General features: G+C 34.8%; 1 protein-coding gene and 1 pseudogene across 1 annotated transcript; one reads left to right on the forward strand and one right to left on the reverse strand.

Annotated features, from left to right (window-relative positions):
- The first annotated feature begins 470 nt into the window (after positions 1–470).
- LOC132133718 (secretory carrier-associated membrane protein 2-like) lies at positions 471–16,016 on the forward strand. Its single transcript, XM_059546640.1, has 9 exons — positions 471–630; positions 5,047–5,124; positions 5,299–5,367; positions 5,446–5,560; positions 7,049–7,177; positions 9,064–9,223; positions 11,853–11,954; positions 14,762–14,879; positions 14,957–16,016. The coding sequence occupies exons 1-9, from the start codon at positions 574–576 to the stop codon at positions 15,101–15,103; spliced, it is 975 nt and encodes a 324-aa protein (XP_059402623.1). The 5' UTR covers positions 471–573; the 3' UTR covers positions 15,104–16,016.
- Positions 16,017–19,963: 3,947 nt separating this feature from the next.
- Positions 19,964–21,496, reverse strand: part of LOC132133792 (neogenin-like) — a 99,000-nt pseudogene continuing 97,467 nt past the window's right edge.

Consider the following 21,496-nt stretch of genomic DNA (forward strand, 5'->3'; position numbering starts at 1 on the left):
AATACAAAAAACTGTCAGTATAAAGAATTGCATGGAAAAGACCAGGAGAGAGGAAATTGTAATGACAAGATTGAGAGTGGACCACACAGGGCTGAATGGCACATTATTTTTAATGGGGAAAAGGAATAGTGAGAACTGTGAAAACTGGGGTTAAAGAAAATGTTGAACATGTCATATTGGATCGTAAGTTAAATGAGGTGTAAACAGGGTGGGAGTGGAATCTGGTAGGGATACTGGGACTAGAAGGAGAGAGAGAGGAAACAAGAATCATCAGGAAGGCACTATTTAAATTTTTAAAAGACTCAGGGTTGTGGAATAGAATCTAAAATTGTAAAATGACATGATTATACATACTCCAGTACAGTAGGTGGCGGTATGCACCTTAACGTTGGTTGCAGTCCGCCATTAAATAAGAGAAGAAGACGAAGATCGGTTACGTCGCCTGATGACGTCACGGAGCACACGCGTCACGCTCGTCACGCTCCCACTGCGGAAGTGCAGAGGGGAAACATCAACGGTCGCATCTCCGGTGCCGCTAGTTTTGGACTCTAAAGGCGGATAAAGGCCATCATAATGTCGGGATTCGACCCAAACCCGTTTGCAGATTCAGTCGACGTCAATCCCTTCCAGGTGAGAACGAGCAGTACCCAGAAGAAACGCTTCCGACGGTTTTCAGCTGAAGTTTAGCGGAGCTAGCAGGGTTTGTGGTGGTGGTGATGATGATGATGCTGATGGGAGTTTCGGGTCAGATGAGCTCGGTTCGGCTGATGATGTGTCACGGTGGCTGATGGCGCTAGTTAGCAAGTTAGCTGTCGCTGGTGAAGGGTTTGGATCCGCACTGGTTTGGTGACACGCTGCTGAAGGCCAGAGTCACGCCTATTAATGTCACAACACGAGGCTCTGATCCGCTGGGATTGAGAAGCACCCGGCTGCAGCCTGCAGATCGAGGCGGGGCACACCTGGGGGTGCCCCATACCTACTCTCTCCGATTGGTTCAATCTTTTATAGACTTACATGACAGGAAATGTGTGCGTAGTTGGTGTAGGACGGAGAATGCTGTTTAAAAAGCTAAAAACGCTGTACAGTTTTATAAAGCCTTCATAATGCACAAAAGAAGAAAAAAAAACATTAGCCTGTAACTCGCCATGTCCCTGAAATTATTTTGTTAAATTAAGCTGATCTTTAGGCTAACAAACGAATATAGTAAATTAATTGGGTTGATTATCCACAGTAAGACGATCAGGTCTTCAGATAGAAGAATGAATTATGAATTAAATAATTTTAGAAAATTTGATTATTTCATATCAGAGTATGAGAAAGGAAAATGAAAGGGGTGTATCATTACTGTTTTAATTTATACAGCATGACAAGACAATTATTGTTACATATAATTATCCGTCAAGCAGTTGATAAATGACACTGCACTAGTCTAATGTGTCTGCCAATTCAATTTTATGAAACTTTAGATTTTCTTTACTACATTGCAAAACATAGACTTTTTCTCCCCTTTATTTCAGGAAAATATGCTGCTCCTCGTTATTTGAAAGTGAAGAAATCGATAAACTTTTATTTCTATCGGCCAGTGATGATTCTGAAAGGACATACCTGTAAACCGTTGCTATAGTAACGAACACAATTTCATGATAATTGTGCTCTTATTTTAGTGCAGTCTCACAGCCACTGTCAAATATTGAGATAAACTTTATAAAGTATCATCTATTTATATTAAATTGGTATCTTCTCCGATATACATTGAGCCGATTCTTTTCAATCAGCTGGAATGATTCGGGACATTCAATGTTTAATGTGGCGTAATGCATTAAAACAGTGTTTTTAAAAGACCAAACTCAGTAAACATTTTTAATAACACATTTTATTTACAGACAAGCAGGTTATTGGTGGAAATTAAACGCTTTGTGTTCTGTGCTCATATCTGCTTGTCTGTGAATAGAATGCTTTATTAATAATTTGTTTACTGAGTTTGGTCTTTTTAAAACACTGTTTTAATGCATAAAGCCACGTACTTTCACGTTAAGCGTGCTTTTAGAATGTCCAAATTATTCATTTGTGAATTAATCTGGTCAAGAAGAGTAAACTTGCAGCAGCTAACATCTCTTGATTCAATAAATCAGACATAGTGAGTCAAGTTAACAATAAACAACTGCATTATAGTAAAGGCTTTTTAAAACTGTACAGCGTTTTTAGCTTTTTAAACAGCATTCTCTGTCCTACACCAACTACGCACACATTTCCTATTATGTATGTCTTTGAAAGACGATCGAACCAATCAGAGTAGGTGTGGGGCGATCTGCAGGTTGTTTTGTATTATTAAGTGAAATAATGCGTTTTCCATTTTAAGTGAAAACAATAACAAACATGACGTTGAACAATACAGAACGGTCAGGATCTCATCTCACAGTGGTGACAAGTAACATACTTTTTTAAATCAACAATACATTTTAGTTTAAAATGCATGCATACATGTTTTTTTGTATTTTGCATGTATTTTCTGTTGCATTTACACACATTCTTCCTTTTTTTGGCAGTTAATTTCAATAATCCTGCTGTGTGACAAATGCACGTCACATCTGTGTTGGGTTTTCACTGAATTATCGTGTGTGGGTTCAGCACATTAACATGAACTCTCTTGCAATTCTGCATGTTTAAAAGGGCCATTAGATCAAATTTGGCTACATTTTTTTTGTATTTAGCTGAGAAAAGCTGAAGTGTCAGTGAGCTGGTTCAATTTGCAGCCAGTTTCTATGTAGATAGCTAGCTATTTAAATAAGAGCACCTCCGAGACATACACAGATATATTCCGTGTCTTGTGGCGACGCCCCACTGAAGAGAGGGGCGGGGCAAGGAGTAGCTCATTATCATTTAAAGAGATATGCACGAAAACTGCGGAGCTGTTTTTGACGAGATAAAATGTTTTGTTTTACACGACCATTGAGGAGTTTTAACCAAAAACCCTACAGAATCAAACCAACTTGTGGAAAATGGGCATCCGGTGTCCCTTTTAAAAGTTTTCGTGAGTAATTCCATGTAAATTTCAGTAAAAAAAAGTCATTGTGAAATATTATTAACATTTTAAATAACTATTTAATTGTATGGAATGATATTCCGAACAATATTCTAAAAGTTGTATTTGCAGTTGCGTTTTCAGTTTGTAAATGCATACATTGTGACATAATCCAAATGCAAATTGTTCATTTGTGTTTCCATTTTTGTTTCTGTGAATATAAAAATGTCTAATTCCAACGTCTTTCGAGTTATGATTCTGTCTTTTTGGATTTTTTTTTTTAGTCTATTTGCTTTTTCACTTTCTTTGGCTATTTATTTATTTTTCTGGTTGACAGGTGAACATAAAATTAATTCTGTATTCTTGACTTGGTTTGAAGTGAATTATTGTCTTATAAATTATTTCTGAGCATGATTTTATTGCAAAAATGACCAAATTCACCATTTTCCTCATGGGAATGAATATCGGAGGCTCTGTTTTCTGCCAGTAGTGGGTGTGGCATACTTTCCCATTATATCAATAAACCCCACCCTCAAGAGTGATTGACAGCTAACTGTGTTACAAACTGGAAATACAAGTGCAAAGGGGATTTCGATTCCTGTTGAATTTTGTAAGGGTTTGAGCAGGGTGTGGAGACAATGAAATAGCAAATAAATGATTTTTTTATTACTATTCCAAAATGACAGAAACCTATCTAGTAAGACATTGAAAATGCAATTGCAAATTTATTTCCTTATCACAATGTAGCCTATGCATCCATAAAATCGCTCTCATTCTTCTAGATGAATCTACATGCACTTTTGGACAGATATCGAGGTTCATGCTGCTCTCTTCTGCCTGTATCAGAGAATAACTCAAACGTGAGGCTCAGATGCTTTAATATAGATCCTGTTATGAGTGAAAAGCTCACATCTGCATCAGTGGCTGCTGTGGTTTGAGATGAATGGACAGTATGCGAATAAGGAAGTATCTGTGCTGATTTCAGGATCCTGGTTCCTCGTTTTGACCACAGAGGCATCTAAAATACCCTCGGATGTTTGTGACCTAGTTAACTCTCGGGGGATGATGTAATCGAGGCATGTGAGACAAAACCTGTGACGCATCATGCTTTCAGCTGCTCTGGATCCATGAAGACATAATAAAAAATATTATATTAGATATTAAAAACATTAGTTAATATAACAGCATATTATAATATTTGTAAATAATTTATAATACGTAAAAAATTCATGAAATTATAAATTTATATTATGTATTGAATATTATAAATATAAAAAAAATACTTATATATATATAATATATATATGTATGTATGTATGTAGTTTTTGTAATGTGGCTTTATTATCATCATTATTATTATTCATTTTTATATTTAGCTTTAATTTCAGTTTTAGTAAATTTAGTGTTTATTTTCTTTTCAACACATTACATTTTTTTCAGTTAATAATTTTAAAATAATTTAGAAATAAAAATTTTCATCTGATATTTATATTTAATTTAATTTCTGCATTATTCCCTAAAATCAGTGACCTTTTTTTACTATATATATATTAGGATATTATATAAATTAATATTTTTATTAGTGCTGTCAAACGATTAAAACGCAATCCAAAACATGAACAAATGCATGTGTATATTTAAGAAAAAATATTTTTGTTTATATATATAATATTTATATATAATATAAATTGTGTGTGTGTGTGTGTGTGTGTGTGTGTGTGTGTATATATATATATATATATATATATATATATATATATAATTGTTTTTAAAAAAAAATGTTTAATGTTTGTTATGTGTATTATATATACACAATAAATACACACATATTTTGTAAACAAAAACTTATTTGGATGCAATTAATCACTTGAACAGCACCAATTTTTATTAAATTAAATTAAATTAACTTTAGCAGACGCTTTTATCCAAAGCGACTAATAAGCAATTATTTACATTATGACACACTATAATTGCTATTGCTAAAAAGTAAACACTTAATAATAATAGTGGATCATCTCTTTCAGGATCCGTCTGTCACTCAGGTGACCAACTCTGGAATCGATCACATCGAAAGTTTCTCTCCGTTTTCTGATGTCAACTCGGTGAGTCTAGAGAACATTGTTTCACTGACTGTGTTAGATTTAGCTCTACTTTACTGCTCTGAACTGTTTTATATCTATATCATAATGTAAAGGCTTAAAGTTCAAACAGTAATAGCATACAAAATAACAATGCTTTGTGTTTTATTATCAATCAAAATGTTTTATTTCCACCAGGGAAGCACCATCCCGGCCTCCAGCGCTCAACCTGCTGTGCTGCAGCCGTCAGTGATGTCCAGTCCACAGGTCAGTCTCACACACACAAATGTGCTGCATCTCTGCGTGTGTGTGGAGGTTGTAACCGGCCCGTGTGTGTCTTTGCAGGCCACGGCTGCAGCTGGGCAGGCCAATCTGCTCAAACAGCAGGAGGAGCTGGAGAGGAAAGCAGCCGAGCTGGACAGACGAGAGCGAGAGCTGCAGAGCAGAGGAGCGCCCACAGGTTACACCATAATGCATCAGAACACCACCCAATGACTACTAACTTTACATTCTTAAGAGTGTTTAGATCATGCAAATTAACAGTATCAAAATATTAGATACCTCAATAAATAGTAAATAAACAACAAGTAGAAAAAAAGCACAGATTTTTCAAAATTTTCCAGATTTTATTTGTATATTAAGGGTGCACACTATTGCTCAAAAACACATCTCTGCTGATGAGACTTTTTTTTATTTTTTTAGAAGCATTTTTTAAATTTGAGCACGCTGCAAAAAACACAGGCGCAAGTGGAATGCAATAAACACAGTGATTATTAATTTTTAAGTTAATAAAATGGGAAATATATTGTGTCACCAAAAATTATTTTGGTCATGTACATATATTGCACGATGAGTCGATGTATTGATTATTGAGACAGGCCTAGCTGTATGTGTTGACATGTTAGGTTCCCATGATGCAATGCGTCTGACTTCACCTTGCACTTTCAGTGCGATTTATAATCTAATAGTAATTACATTAATGTTTATGCTCTTGACACTCAATTTAATCAGATTGGCACGTACAAACTAAAATGTAAGATAACTGGATGCCATTTGTTGAATTAAACATATAATGTTATCGTTATTATTGATAAACTATTATAGTTTTTAATATTTTGAATTCGATTTTATTTTAATTTTATTCGAAAAAAATTTTTTTTAATGTAATTTTTATTCGTTTTTGTTTAAATATGTCTATATATAATTTTTTTGTTACATTTTAGTTTTAATAATAATAGCATATAGTTAATGTTATAGTTAATTAAAACTAAAAGCATAAAAAAATCTTTATGTGAAATTTTAATTAAGTAAAATAAAATATATTAATAAAGATTATAAGCTGTTTTATTTCAGGTAGTTGCAGAGGCAGCATTTTCTCATTTTCATTTAGTTTAACTTCATTTACTAAAATAACAAAAACTGAGATAATTGTATAATTTTTTTTAAACATGTTTAAAATAAAACAGCAAAAAAATGACAAAAACAACAAAATTACTAGAACTCCAATTTAAATTGCATACAAGAAAATATAAAAATAAAAACTAAAAATATATATATTATTAATTAAATCAATAGTAGCATCTAAACTAAATTAGTTATTGTAGTACTTTAACTTCAACTAAAAGAAAATAACTAAAATAGAATATGTTTTAATAGTAATTAAATAAATCATTTTATTAATGTCATGAATGATTATTAATTTATTGATTATTGATTATTATTTGAAGTAATTAAAATGTCTTTCAATGGTTTCCAACTTTCGTGTACAACTTTTAAAAATAATAATACTCTATATTGCTCAGTATGCTAATATTCCATTCTGAGTTTGAATTCCTTCAGTTGTGTAAATCAACAGACTGTAGCACCTTTGTTTGTTGTTACTGTTTGACAAGTTGCTGCTGAGGATTGTGGGATACGGTCTGTCTCACCTCACACTTGTTCTCCTCAGGCAAACAGAACAACTGGCCTCCTCTTCCCAAGTTCTTTCCCATCAAGCCTTGCTTCTACCAGGACTTCTCCGAGGAGATCCCTCAGGAACATCACAGACTCTGCAAGATGATCTACTACCTGTGGATGTGTGCGTTTACAGACTCTTAATTTGACATGTTCCTCGTCTGATAGCGAATGTTGTCCCAATGTTATGTGGATGTGTGCGTTTACCATAGACTGTATAAAAACATGGACGTAGTGTCCGTGACGTCACCCGTAGACTCATGAAGAGAGTTTTTGAAGCCTAAAGTGTGCAGAGCGAGCCGTCGCCATGTTGGCAGTGCGTCACCGCGCGAATCTCCCGGACAATCGAAAATGGGCAAAAGGGCGGGAGCTGGTTGCTGAAGCCACGCCCACCTAGCGCGACGGCTGTGACAGCAGTGGCAATTCACCTGTCACTCAAGTGGCCACGCCCTTAATTATTCAGAACTTTAAGGCTTAATATAATTTAAACGGATGAGTTGTAAAAAAATTCACCCCCCTCACAGTTGTCATGAAGGGCAAAATTAGCTATATAGACCAAAATAATTTTTTGCACCAGGCTCAAAACATGTTTTTTTCTGCTGTAAAGTTGGGCATTTTAACATGGGGAGTCTATGGGACTGGCTCTCTTTTGCAGCCAGCCTCAAGCGGCCAGTCGATGAATTGCAGTTTTAGTCACTTCCTTATTGGCTTCACTAGAGAGAGCGGGAGGTTGCCGCTCGGCGTTTACAGACTCTTAATTTGACATGTTCCTCGTCTTATAGCGAATGTTGTCCCAATGTTGTGTGGATGTGTGCGTTTACAGGCCTCTGATGCTCTGGGTTTAATTTGACGTATTTCCTCGGTTTATTTTCAATGTTGTCCCAAGTAGCAATCTTTCTTAATTCTCATTTAACACTGTGAAGCATCCTTGAGAGTGATTCTGATCACGAGTCGTCGCTCATATTTTAACTGAAACTTATTTTATTACTTTTACTTGCCAAGGCAACATTTCTGAATCTTAAATTTAAGTATGAATTTAAGTTTGAATGTTCCAGTTTAATTAAGTTAAGCTCATAATAATATAATCATCATCATAACTTTTCACCATTCAGTCAATTTTCAATCCTCGTTTTATTTTCATGTTTAACACAAAACAGTATAACCGTATTTTCCGGACTATAAGTCGCACCCGAGTATAAGTTGCATCAGTCCAAAAATACGTCACGACGAGGAAAAAAACATATATATAGTCGCACTGGACTATAAGTCGCATTTATTGAGAACCAAGAGAAAACATTACCGTCTACAGCCGTGAGAGGGCGCTCTATGTTTTCAGTGTAGACTACAGGAGCACTGATCAGCATAGAGCGCCCTCTGGCGGCTGGAGACGGTAATGTTTTCTCTTGGTTCATGTCAAATTAATTTTGATAAATAAGTCGCACATGACTATAAGTCGCAGGACCAGCCGAACTATGAAAAAAGTGCGACTTATAGTTCGGAAAATACGGTAATTGTATACTATTAGTTTCTATTTAGTTTTTTATTATAGTGTTTTTAAATATGAAAATATAGTATATATTAAAGTATATAGTATTTAAAACATAGGATTTTAGTCATTTTTACTGTGCTTTTGTAATTTTTATTATAATTTAAACTTTTATTTTAAGTTTTATTTAAATTTAGTTTTATTATTTGCACTTAAATCTTTTTTTCATTGTAGTTAGTTGCCAAGACAATATTTCTATATTTTATAAACTTTTATAAAATCTAAAATTGATATTTTAATTTAAAAGTGAAAGTTTTTACTATTTTTAGCAGTTAATTAGGTTTAGTTAACAATAACAATATGCATTATATTGTATAATATATATGGGTCAGTTTTGATTCCACTCTCTGTCAGATTGAGTTGAACTGTGGCTGATGTTCTTCAGTGTGTGACGTGTGGCTCCTGTTTGATGTGAGCTTTATATGTGTGTGTGTGTGTGTGTGTGTGTGTGTGTGTGATTGCAGGGCAGTGTGTGACGCTGTCTCTGAACGTCTTGGCCTGTCTCGCTGAGTTCACCACTAATAAAGATGCAGGCGTGGACTTCGGGCTGTCCATGCTCTGGTTCACCCTGTTCACTCCCTGCTCCTTCCTGTGCTGGTTCAGACCCGTCTATAGAGCCTTCAGGTGAGTCTTCAGACGACTGATCTGGTCACGCTGTTGGTCTTCAGTCAAAGTCAATGTCACCTTTATTTATATAGCGCTTTAAACAAAATACATTGCGTCAAAGCAACTGAACAACATTCATTAGGAAAACCGTGTCATTAATGCAAAAATGATAGTTAAAGGCAGTTCATCATTGAATTCAGTTATGTCATCTCTGTTCAGTTAAATAGTGTCTGTGCATTTATTTGCAATCAAGTTAACGATATCGCTGTAGATGAAGTGTCCCCAACTAAGCAAGCCAGAGGCGACAGCGGCAAGGAACCGAAACTCCATCGGTGACAGAATGGAGAATAAAACCTTGGGAGAAACCAGGCTCAGTTGGGGGTCCAGTTCTCCTCTGACCGGACGAAACCAGTAGTTCAATTCCAGGCTGCAGCAAAGTCAGATTGTGCAGAAGAATCATCTGTTTCCTGTGGTCTTGTCCTGGTGCTCCTCTGAGACGAGGTCTTTACAGGGGATCTGTATCTGGGACTCTAGTTGTCCTGTTCTCCGCTGTCTTTCAGGGATGTAGAGGTCCTTTCTAGGTGCTGATCCACCATCTGGTCTGGATACGTACTGGATCCGGGTGACTGCAGTGACCCTCTGATCTGGACACAGACTGGATCTGGTGGCTACGGTGACCTCGGAACAAGAGAGAAACAGACAAATATTAGCGTAGATGCCATTCTTCTAATGATGTAGCAAGTACATAGGTTGTTATGGGAAGTGTTTCCGGTTCCGGTTTACCTAATTAATGCAGCCTAAAAATCCTTTAACGGATTTGGATAATAAAAGCATATTAGTATGTTATGTGTATGCCAGGTTAAAGAGATGGGTCTTTAATCTAGATTTAAACTGCAAGAGTGTGTCTGCCTCCCGAACAATGTTAGGTAGGTTATTCCAGAGTTTAGGCACCAAATAGGAAAAGGATCTGCCGCCCGCAGTTGATTTTGATATTCTAGGTATTATCAAATTGCCTGAGTTTTGAGAACGTAGCGGACGTAGAGGATTATAATGTAAAAGGAGCTCATTTAAATACTGAGGTGCTAAACCATTCAGGGCTTTATAAGTAATAAGCAATATTTTAAAATCTATGCGATGCTTGATAGGGAGCCAGTGCAGTGTTGACAGGACCGGGCTAATATGGTCATACTTCCTGGTTCTAGTAAGAACTCTTGCTGCTGCATTTTGGACTAGCTGTAGTTTGTTTACTAAGCGTGCAGAACAACCACCCAATAAAGCATTACAATAATCTAACCTTGAGGTCATAAATGCATGGATTAACATTTCTGCATTTGACATTGAGAGCATAGGCCGTAATTTAGATATATTTTTGAGATGGAAAAAAAAAAAAAAAAAGGTGTCCACCTCACTTTTATGATTGATACAGTTCGGACAGGTTCTTCAGTTTTGAGGATCTGTTATGAATATGTGACGCTGAACAAAAGCACAAAAGCAGTCTTAAGTCTCTGGGGTATATTGTAGCAATAGCCAAAATTACATTGTATGGGTCAAAATTTTGATATTTATTTTATGCCAAAAATCATTAATACATTTCCTACTGTTAATATATAAAAAAACTTAATTTTTGATTAGTGTGCATTGCTAAGAACTTCATGTTTGAGCATAATTTTCTCAATATTTAGATCACCCTCAGATTCCAGATTTTCAAATAGTTGTATCTCAGACAAATATTGTCCTAATAAACCACACATCAATGGAAAGATTATTAATTCAGCTTTCAGATGATGCATCAAATCTCAGTTTCGGGAAAATGTACACTTAAGACTGATTTTGTTGTCCAGGGTCACATATTTGTATACTATTTTGTTATTTATTAATATTTAGAATTAGCTTTTTAGATTTTCAGTTTTCAATTTCGAGATTATTAAGAACCATTATTATGAGACCCTCATATATTTGTACACTATTATAGTGTTCATTATTATTTTGAATTAGCTTTTAGTTTTATATTTACAGTGATCATTTTCATTTTAGTTTGCTTTTTAGTCATTTTGTCATCTTTATTAATTTTTTTCTTTTTATATTTAGCTTCATTTATTTCAGTTTTATTAAACTTATTTAATTTCAGTTTCAGTACTAACAAATCTTTAATTTTGAGAATAGTATTATGATATTTGTATACTATTATAGTGTTTATTAATATAGTAATATTATTAATTTTATAAATTTTGTTAGTTTTATTAGTTTTTACATTTTTGTTATTTTCTATTAATTTATTCAAACATCTTTAGGCCTATCTAAAATAATTTTTAAATAGCTTTAATTTATTTTTTATTTTATTTATGTTTTTAAGAAATAATAAATACTATTTTTTTACATTTTAAATAAATTCTGCTCAAATCAGTATTTAATATGCACGTAAAAAACAATGTGAAAAGAACCCGTGTCTATTAAACAAATATAGAATATTTGATTTAAAACAGTTAGAATTTAAGTTTAAGTAATTTTAGTATTTAAACAAACTTTATCGATTTTATTTTCAGCTATAGGCAACATTTCTGATTTTCTGAATGTTTAAGTTCTTTGTTTTATTGTCAACATGATTCTCTCTTTTCAATAACTAATATATTGATTTCTTTTTTTTCAGGTCTGACAGCTCCTTCAATTTCTTCTTCTTCTTCTTCGTGTTCTTCGCTCAGATCGCCGTGTCTGTGATTCAGAGCGTGGGCGTTCCTAACTGGGGAAACAGGTAGAGTATAAATCAGTGCTGAGATCGCTCTTTACAGCTCTGTACTTCATTCTGGATTACAGTAGTGCATCAGTTAAGCCAATAGTAGGAGTTAGGGAGTATTAAAGGAATATCTGACTCAAACTATGTTGACTAAGCGTCTCTGAGCTGGACGTTTGTGTTTCTCCTGTGTGACAGATGACTTTGTGACGCTTGGCTCTCTCTTCTGTCTCTTTGACGAGTGTCTGTTCCTGCACTAATGGTTTTCTGCTGCTGGGCTTCCTTTAAAACTCTTGCTTCCTGTCTGAAGTACGTCCTCTTGTTCTTTAAACTTCTTGCGTTATGTTTTCCTGTTAGAGCAGCGCTTGTGGACCTGATAGAGACATGCTTGATCTCTCAGTTCTCTTCCATTAATAACATTATCTTCTCTAATCTGTTATGAGAATATTGTTATGAGACTCTCTGGAATTCTTGGACTGATTCAGATCGACGACTTTAAAAAAGATGTATTTTTATAGATGCATTTACTCTTACATTTTTTTAGAATATATAGTTTTAAAGTGTATATATAACCATATCCTGTAAAATGTAAAAGAAATAAAAAATATTTTCGTATATGCTATATATTTTATATATTTATTTAACATATGTGTTTTATGTTTTAGATTTTTTTTTTATACTATTTGTTTTGAATTTTCTTCTAAATAATTGTTTAATATTGATATATATATATATATATATATATATATGTGTGTGTGTGTGCGTGTGTGTTAATGCATATACAAATCAAATACTCGACAGGACTAGGTGTTTCAATCCCTAACAATTCAGCACAGTACTAGCCTTGACTACTTTGGAGAAATCTTAGCTGGATTGACTTGTTGCTGAGGGAAAATACAAAAGAAAAGCCAGGACCAGATCTTCTGAATGTTTTTTTTGGATTTTGTCCAGCAGGCGATTGGCATGCCAAAATGCAAAGGCAAAGGTCTTTTCTTTTCTTTCTTAGCTGGTGCCAGGTGGCATTGGCGTGTTCCAAGCATCCTGAAAAACCATCTATCCCTGCTTTTTGCACTCAGGTGTCCATTAAGTTGATATTCTGTTTTTCTCCTTGGGAATCAGGATCCCTCCTGCCCTTCTCCATCCCTCTGGTATAACTCGCTTTTCCATGCCACAATCATTCATTTCCAAAGATGTTTCTGGACCCCATGGCTGTTCTTATAAAGCCTATACTGATCTTTCCCGCTTTACTGTGCTCTCAACTTCTCTTCATGATGGTGGTTGGATTGGTGGCATGTCATCTGAATTGGTAGTCGACACATGGCTCTGCTTGTTTTAGTTTTTTTGCCAATGGGAAAAATGTACATAGAAGTAGGGCTCGATGATTTTTCCACTTTTATCGTACAGGGGTGGTGCTAGCGCAGTGGATAAGACACATGCCTTTGGTGTGAGAGACCCGGGTTCGAATCCACTGTGAGACACCTATGTGTCCCTGAGCAAGACACTTAACCCCTAGTTGCTCCAGAGGTGTGCGACCTCTGACATATGTAGCAATTGTAAGTCGCTTTGGATAAAAGCGTCAGCTAAGTAAATAAATGTAAATGTAAATGTTTAATTCAATTTTTAAATCGTTTTGCCACGATTTTATTTTTTATAAATTGAGAAATCACAATTCTGAAGAGAAATATTACCAAACAAGAATTAGAAATTTTGACCATGCAAATGTTAACAGAAAAGAGGAAACAATGATCCAACCACATGTCTGTGTGATTTAACTGCTCATGCTCTGTGAAGGACCAGAAGTTGAATATATTACACCATTCACACAGAATGCACTTTTGTGTTGACGAAGATGTGATGCGGGCTGAAGATGATAGCTGAACTTCTTTAAACTTCAGCGCTGTGTTTTTCTATTCTAAAATAGAAATTTAGAACCAGAGGGTTAATAAAGAAAAACTTACTTGAATCATATCGTAGTTACATTTCCAAGACGACTAGTTAAAACCACTAACCACTTCCTTCAGCAGCCATATATTAATTTTGTTGTTGTTGGATTAATTTTGCATAAGTCTGGGCAGATAAAATGTTTCTGATGAACAAATTTTGTAATTTGTCTTTATGGTATCAAAGCAAAAGTCACGTGATCATATCAAAATCAAAGAAATTTCAGAATTTACTAAAGGACATGTAGATGGACTTAAAAAAATGGGAAAACTAATTGTTTAGTTTGCTAATATTTGCTATTGCTAGGTAATAATTTGTTAAAATATTAAAATGTTGTGTTGTGACAAAACTATGAAAATGAATAAATCATAACACATTAAGACCCCTTATTTGGATCATTTAAAAATAACTTCCATGAACAAATTGTTTATCTAACTTGATTTATGTGAAACTGATGAAAAAATAATGTAAAGTCAACACTTTTTTTAGACTTTAGTCCCATATTCTTTGTTTCTAGCCAGTGGTGTCCCACAAGGCTTTGTATTCAGACCGTTTTGATTCAGCCATAACTTTCTACTGTATTTATTTTTATCAATCAATGATCTTCTAGATGTCTGAAATGAGCGGAGTACAAAATCAGCTTTGATCATTTGTAGAAAGTAGCTACATTGTTAAATAATTTACAATTAATAATCATCCCAGTTTTTCTTCAACAACCATTGAACCGAAAACCACTAGTAAAGAAAAAGTTACTTAAATCATATCATAGTTAAATTTCCAAGACGACTAGTTAAAACCACTAACCACTTCCTTCAGCAGCCATATATTAATTTTGTTGTTGTTCATTATTCAGAATTTTGGTTAATCAATGTTCGTTCTGATTGCAGCGGCTGGATTACTGCCATTAGAGCGATTGGCTATAACAAAGCGGTGGGCGTCATCATGATGGTGGTGGCGTCTTTCTTCACAGTCACTGCCGCACTGTCCGTCATTTTACTGAAAATGGTAAGTAGCTCACGATTTCTGAGTGAAAACCTCTGGTTCTTTTGGATTCATGGGTCATTGGTGTGATTCTTCTCCAGGTTCATTCCCACTACCGTCGAACTGGTGCCAGTTTCCAGAAAGCGCAGCAGGAATTCTCCCAAGGCGTCCTCACGAATCCCACCTTCCAGACCGCAGCCGCCAGTGCAGCCACCACGGCCGCCCAAAGCTCTCTGCCAAGGACCTAGAACAAGGAAGCACCACCGAGATCCCACATCTCTTCCCTCACTGTCCCAGCGGTCAACACAGAACCCAATGCCCCCAAATGCTGCCCTTCTTCACCTGCTTTGGTTCTGGATCTCGATTTGGTTCCGCTTTGGACTACAGAGGCACTACTTCTGTTTTTATTCTTTTGTTTTGAAGCAGAAGGTATGAAGTTTTAAATTTTCAACAGTGTGTTTGTATATTTGTATGTATGCAAAAACGGTGTCCTGTATCCTGATTTTGGTTATGCTGTATATAACGTAATTTAAAGTTTCCCCGTAATCCATAAGACTACAGAAGTCTCTTTAAATTAAAATAAAGTTGTCATGAAGGATCTCAAAACCTTCTGATTAGATGTTAATCTCATTCCAGTTTAGGTGTTATTATTCTGCTTTACATTTATTAAAGGTTAGAGTTTTAAATAAAAGCTTTATTTCATATATCATTAGCTTTTCTGAAAATATTTCACAGTGCATATTAGTGCCAAAAAAATATGTGCCTAGAATTTCATGTTTGCATAATTAGAATCTTGACAACCTCGGAATCTTGACGGACTCAGAGAACATTCCCGTTATTGTCTTGATTGTAAGACTGAAGGTGGAATGTAGCTTTTTGCACTGGGTTTGTGTTTTTTTTATTAACCATGTAGAGTGTTGTTTTTCTCCTTCCAATGTGTACAAGCTTATTTCAGGCTACTGATTGTAAACAGTCAAATCAAAATAGTTTTATTAGTACTCAGACTTAAATTAACATGGTTGTTTATTTTAGCCCCAGAAAGTCCTAACTTTAAAATGTATAAACTGGTTTGCAATAAAATGTGCAACATAAAATGCCACTTGCTGGAAGGAGTTACATAATTTTGCATAAGTTTGGGCAAATAAAATTTTTCTGGTGAACACATTTTGTAATTTGTGTTTATGGAATTGAAGCAAAAGTCACGTGATCATATCAAATGCAAAAAAAATCAGATGTTCTTTAGTAAATTTTGTAAATTGTAGATGGACTTAAAAAAAAAAAGGGGGAAAACATCGATTGTCCAGTTTGCCCAGTCATTGTTTTTGATATACACAAGAATAATTTATCTTCCAAATTTAATTCGTTTAATTTTCTTAAATGTGAAAACTAGTAGATTAAATAATTTGCGCAAATGTGAAGCTATTAAGTAATTTCAATAGCACTTGAGTTTTGTTGACAACTAAAACTAGCTCCCAGCATGCTTCACATAGGTCTTTAAATACATAATAAAAAATGTTTGAAATGTATACTTTTAATGTGTTTTTAAGCAAAACTTGGGTGTGACTTGATAGTGTTTAATGTTCAGTTGTTTTGATTTAGAAACCTGATTTACTCCAAGGCATTTAATGATTAGCAAATATTAGCAAACTAAACACTATTGCTAGCTAATAATTAAAATATTAAAATGTAGTGTTGTGACAAAACTATGAAAATGAATAAATCATAACACATTAAGACTAGAGCCCGACCGATATGGATTTTTGGGGGCCGATGCCGATATTAACTCGAAAAGAGCCGATTTATAAGCCGATATTTTGATTTTAAAAATAAACTGGATATTAGACCCATTTCCTATAAACTGCACTTACACAACAGTCAATAGCAAAATATCTGCCTGTTCTATGTATGTGGGCTGTATAAACCATTTTCCAGAATGGACTATGTTAAAAAAAAAGCCTTAGATTACAGTCTCAATGACTAAACAATTGCACATCAAAAGTATATATTTTTTAATGATCAAAAAACAGTCTGGTTTTAAACATTTAACACTTTTACTTTCTTCCAGTTGAAGCTGGTTTTAACAGTCTGTGTGTTTACTGTAAATAAATGATAATACTAAAGTATTTGCAGAAGTAGTCCCACACTTTGCTGCTACAGCATTCACCTTTTTCAGCCATCTGTAGGCAGAAAGAGAGACGGAGAAAGAATAAGCATGTGTATTAATAATATCACCATGTATCATTACTCATGTCATCATTAGAATTATAATAATAATTAACTGGGATCTCCTACATTGGCAAAAATGAGAAATATATATTTTTTTTTTATTTGTCAAGCAATAGGTATTACCTACTTATATTTAACAATATTATTTCAACATTTTCCTGTTATGTCTGTAAAGCTGCTTTGAAACAATATGTAAAAAAAAAAGCGCTTGTTGAGCTCACATTTATTTACATGTCCCCTCTGGTTTAATCATTTCTGACGCACCTACTGTAGTTACTGTAACTATACTATATTTGCTCTCACAGACACATTCACAACAGACCCGTATATCTTCTCCTCTTCTCTTTGTGCAGTCTGAATCAAAACATCGTCTTGCCTACTATTACCGGAAGATTACGGAATCAATTCGAAGTTGAATGGTTAACGTTAGTGTCATGAACACACCGCTGTCAATTTTGAGAAGAACCACCTTCAAACAAGTTAATAGCAAGCATTTAAGGGGCCTGCTAAAAAGGAAGCTATTAGCGTAAGAGTAACGTAACCACCCTGAATTCACCAAATTGTTCTCTGGACCTGAGGGTAGCCTCTTCTTTCTTGCTTCTCTCTTAATTCTCATCAGCAGGACTAGCGCTATCGCTCGCTTCTTACAACGGGACAGATACTTGTTTGCTGCTGACCGAAAGGAGGAGGAACAGACTATGAAAGAGCTCCCGCTAAACGTTTTTAAAACTCCGCCTATGCCATAGCGCAGCGCAAATCGCGCTGTATCTGAAGGGCAACGCTGAACCCAGCGGCAAGCGCCGTGCATACCGCGTACTGTGTGAAAGGCCCAATTACGCGGTCATTATGTGGGAAACACACCGCAATAGAATAAGAATAAGTTAAACGCTAACGTTATAGTTTGACCTCCTATTAACGTTCGCGCTCTTCCACTGATAAACATGGTATTAGCTTTGTGGCTAATCTAATATAGCAATGCATTAGCGGCTGTAAGTGATGTTACAGAATATTTAGAAGTAATAATGATAGGACCGTTAGCTAGAACTACCACACAGTTTTTATATACAGGGTATGAACTAAATCTACAATCATTTCACATGACGAACGACAGACTCACCGTCAAAACAGTTGATCGCTTTCTTCTGTAGTGGACTTCTGGCACTGTTGTTAACTCTGGAGCTGCAGAGCTCCCTCTGGTGGGCACACTATGCAACACTCATAACATGAGTGAAGCATGAGACTCTGTTTCTCATGTTTCATCGGCCGTTATAAATGCCGATGCCGATTTAAATGCAATTAGCTCATATCGGCCGATAATATCGGCCGGCCGATATATCGGTCGGGCTCTAATTAAGACCCCTCATTTGGGTCATTTAAAAATAACTTCCATGAACAAATAATGTTTATCTAACTTGATTTATGTGAAACTGATGAAAAGAATAATGTAAAGTCAAAACTTTTTTTAGACTTTAGTCCCATATTCTTTGTTTCTAGCCAGCGGTGTCCCACAAGGCTTTGTATTCAGACCGTTTTGATTCAGGCATAACTTTCTAATGTATTTATTTTTTATCAATCAATGATCTTCTAGATGTCTGAAATGAGCGGAGTAAAAAATCAGCTTTGATCATTTGTACAAAGTAGCTACATTGTAAAATAATTTACAATTAATATTCATCCCAGTTTTTTCTTCAACAACCATTGAACCGAAAACCACAAGTATCTGAAATATAAGCAGTGTTTTCCAGCAAAAACCAAATGCAAAATGGTCAAATTTAATAATGCAACAAAATAAACAGTTAAATGTCTTTGAGACCAGTTGTTTACTTGTGACATAATTACATAAAATAGGTTCATATTTCACGTCATCAGCGTTCATTTAAAATCCAAAATATAAAAAGTGCAAATGCCAGTCGATGGTACACCACCATATATCATAATTCGGTGTCTTTTTTCCCTTTTTTTTTTTTAAATCTTCCCTCGTTATTGTAAACACAAACAACAACTGTATTCATAAGCATACCTTGTTACAGCCACATTGACATTCATGACTCGAAAAACTGTACACGAGCAAGGCAGTTTGTCGCTGATATTTTCTTTCGCTCATTCTTTGGGAGAAGGGATTGGCCAAACAGCACGGTGAAAACACAACGCAAAAAATTTAACCCTTCATAACTTACATGGAAAATGGTTTACAAAGCAATGTGTCGTCTTCATATAAAAACCAACAGAAAAGATGAATATATATATATAAAACATTTCCTTTTTTGAGAGTGTACAAAGTATTCACATAAGCAAAGATTTGCAGTTTGTCATATATATATATATATATATATCTATATAGCTCTCAAAGTACACAAATCTGTGAGTCGCTCCTTCATGATGAATCTCTAGGGCCCGAAAAACAGGCATCAGGGTCCTGAGGAAGAGGAACATACATCTCCGTTCTCACAAAGTCTCACGTTTGAGGAGTTTCTGAAGCACCAAACATCAACGTCACTCGATTCAGTCTGAATTAAGATGGCCATAAAGCAAGATCTGCAAGAAGTCGGCATGTCCATGTTGGAAAATGCATATTTGGACTTTAATGCTACCAGCATGTGAGGACGAGAAATCTTCATTTCCCTACAGAGATGAAACATTTAAACATGATGTAAGAAACTGAAAAAAAAAATCGATGAAACATTCATGAGAATTCATGAGCAAACAAACAATTGTTTGTAAATCGTTCAATATCTGCTCTTATGTAAATCTTTGACATTCAGTTCTAATGCAACGACGAAAGTGATGATATAGACACTGAGAAAATGTCCATTTGACAATTTACGCAAAGATGGTTTTCTGAATTTATGTGGTTTCCTATTCATGATCCATGTACAAATTTATGTACAAATGGTTTCCTATTCATGATCCATGTACAAATTTTGGTTTAAATCGTTCATTATGTACATTTTTGCATTGATGTGAATGCGACAAGTTTACATAAGAATGGTTTTATGCATATTTTACACTAAATTATCTTGCTTGCATTTCATGAATGGAGCCCAAAGTTTGAGCATGCAAGGTTTTGTCCTATAAAAAGACCTTGCAGACAATGAAAACACGTATACGGGCTAAAAATATGGAATATGCAAAAACAATCCTCCAAAAAAAAAACATTTAAAAAGATTTCTGTGCAGAACGTTTCATCCAAGTTGAGAAAATGGCATTGAGTTTTGATCGTTTTACAGATTTCTCTGCCATGCAGGATGGAGAAGATGAATCAGTGATCTGTTTTCAGTCATTCTCAAGGCTGATCTGAGATCAGCGTTCATTCAAATGTCCCGGTTGTTCCTGAGGACACGGTTCAGCCGTGAGTGATTGCAGCGGTTCAGTCCGTGGTGATGGCGTTCAGGTCCTTCATCAGACCCTCCAGGTGGGCCATTTCCTCTGAGAGTTCATCCGTCTCGTACGTCTGAGAGAGAGAGAGAGCCATGCCACAGGAGCCGTGTTAGAGTTAGGATTGAGGGATGCAAGACAACGGAGGAGAAAAGAGAGCCAAAAAACAAAAGCAGAAAGAGTGACAGTAACAAGAGTGAGGGTATAAAGCAAGACACTACAGCGCAACCTACAACAAAACAAACAAAAAAAACACATGCATTTAAGAAGCACAGCACAAATTAAAGTTATTCGTTATACAAAATTAGACACAGAAAAACAAAACCATTCAAATTAAGCCAATCCGTGAGTAAAAAGAAAAGAAATAGGAGGAAGAAAATTTTTTAATTAAACAAACATTTTCATATAAGAGTTCATATAATAATTCACACTTTTTTCGAAAAATTAAATAAAATTTAATGTTAATGAAAATTGACAAAATGCGCATATATATATATATATATATATATAAAAAAATACTAAAAAAAATAATCGATAACAGAACTTTTACTAACCACGAATAAATGTTGTTTTCTCAAAAAACACAAACATACATTTATGTTGCTTACATATCACTGTAGCCCAGTTTGTGCTGAATCTGAATTATTAGCCATTAATATGTCTATAATATACTGAAAAAAGCACAAATGCCAGGGCAAACTTCTCCAGGGCCCCAAAAGACCCTCAGACCCCAAAGGGTTAAGGACTGTTTATTAATAGTCTCTTCATTAAGTATTAAATTAATAAACTGCTTATTTGTCATATATGTAAATGTCATAATGTAAAATATCTTGCTGGTCCTAGAAATAGGCTTCATCTTATTTCAGGTAAATTTCTTTTTACTTTTCTTAGAACTAAAACTATATAAAAATTTTAACAAATTAAAGTATTTAGGTGAAAAACAAACTTTATTTGACATTAGAAACTTGAGTGTTTAACCTGAAGCACTAAAATTATGGGAAGTTGTAGAGTAAAAATAAAACTAATCTTAAGGTAAAACT

Source organism: Carassius carassius, chromosome 50 (genome assembly GCF_963082965.1).
Source record: "Carassius carassius chromosome 50, fCarCar2.1, whole genome shotgun sequence".
NCBI lineage: Eukaryota > Metazoa > Chordata > Actinopteri > Cypriniformes > Cyprinidae > Carassius > Carassius carassius.

Excerpts from the sequence above, each read along its gene's own strand:
- LOC132133718 (XM_059546640.1), top strand. The coding sequence starts at position 574 with ATGTCGGGATTCGACCCAAACCCGTTTGCAGATTCAGTCGACGTCAAT. Across the intron at positions 631-5,046 it reads TCGACGTCAATCCCTTCCAG|GATCCGTCTGTCACTCAGGT; the intron begins GTGAGAACGAGC and ends CATCTCTTTCAG. Across the intron at positions 9,224-11,852 it reads CCCGTCTATAGAGCCTTCAG|GTCTGACAGCTCCTTCAATT; the intron begins GTGAGTCTTCAG and ends CTTTTTTTTCAG.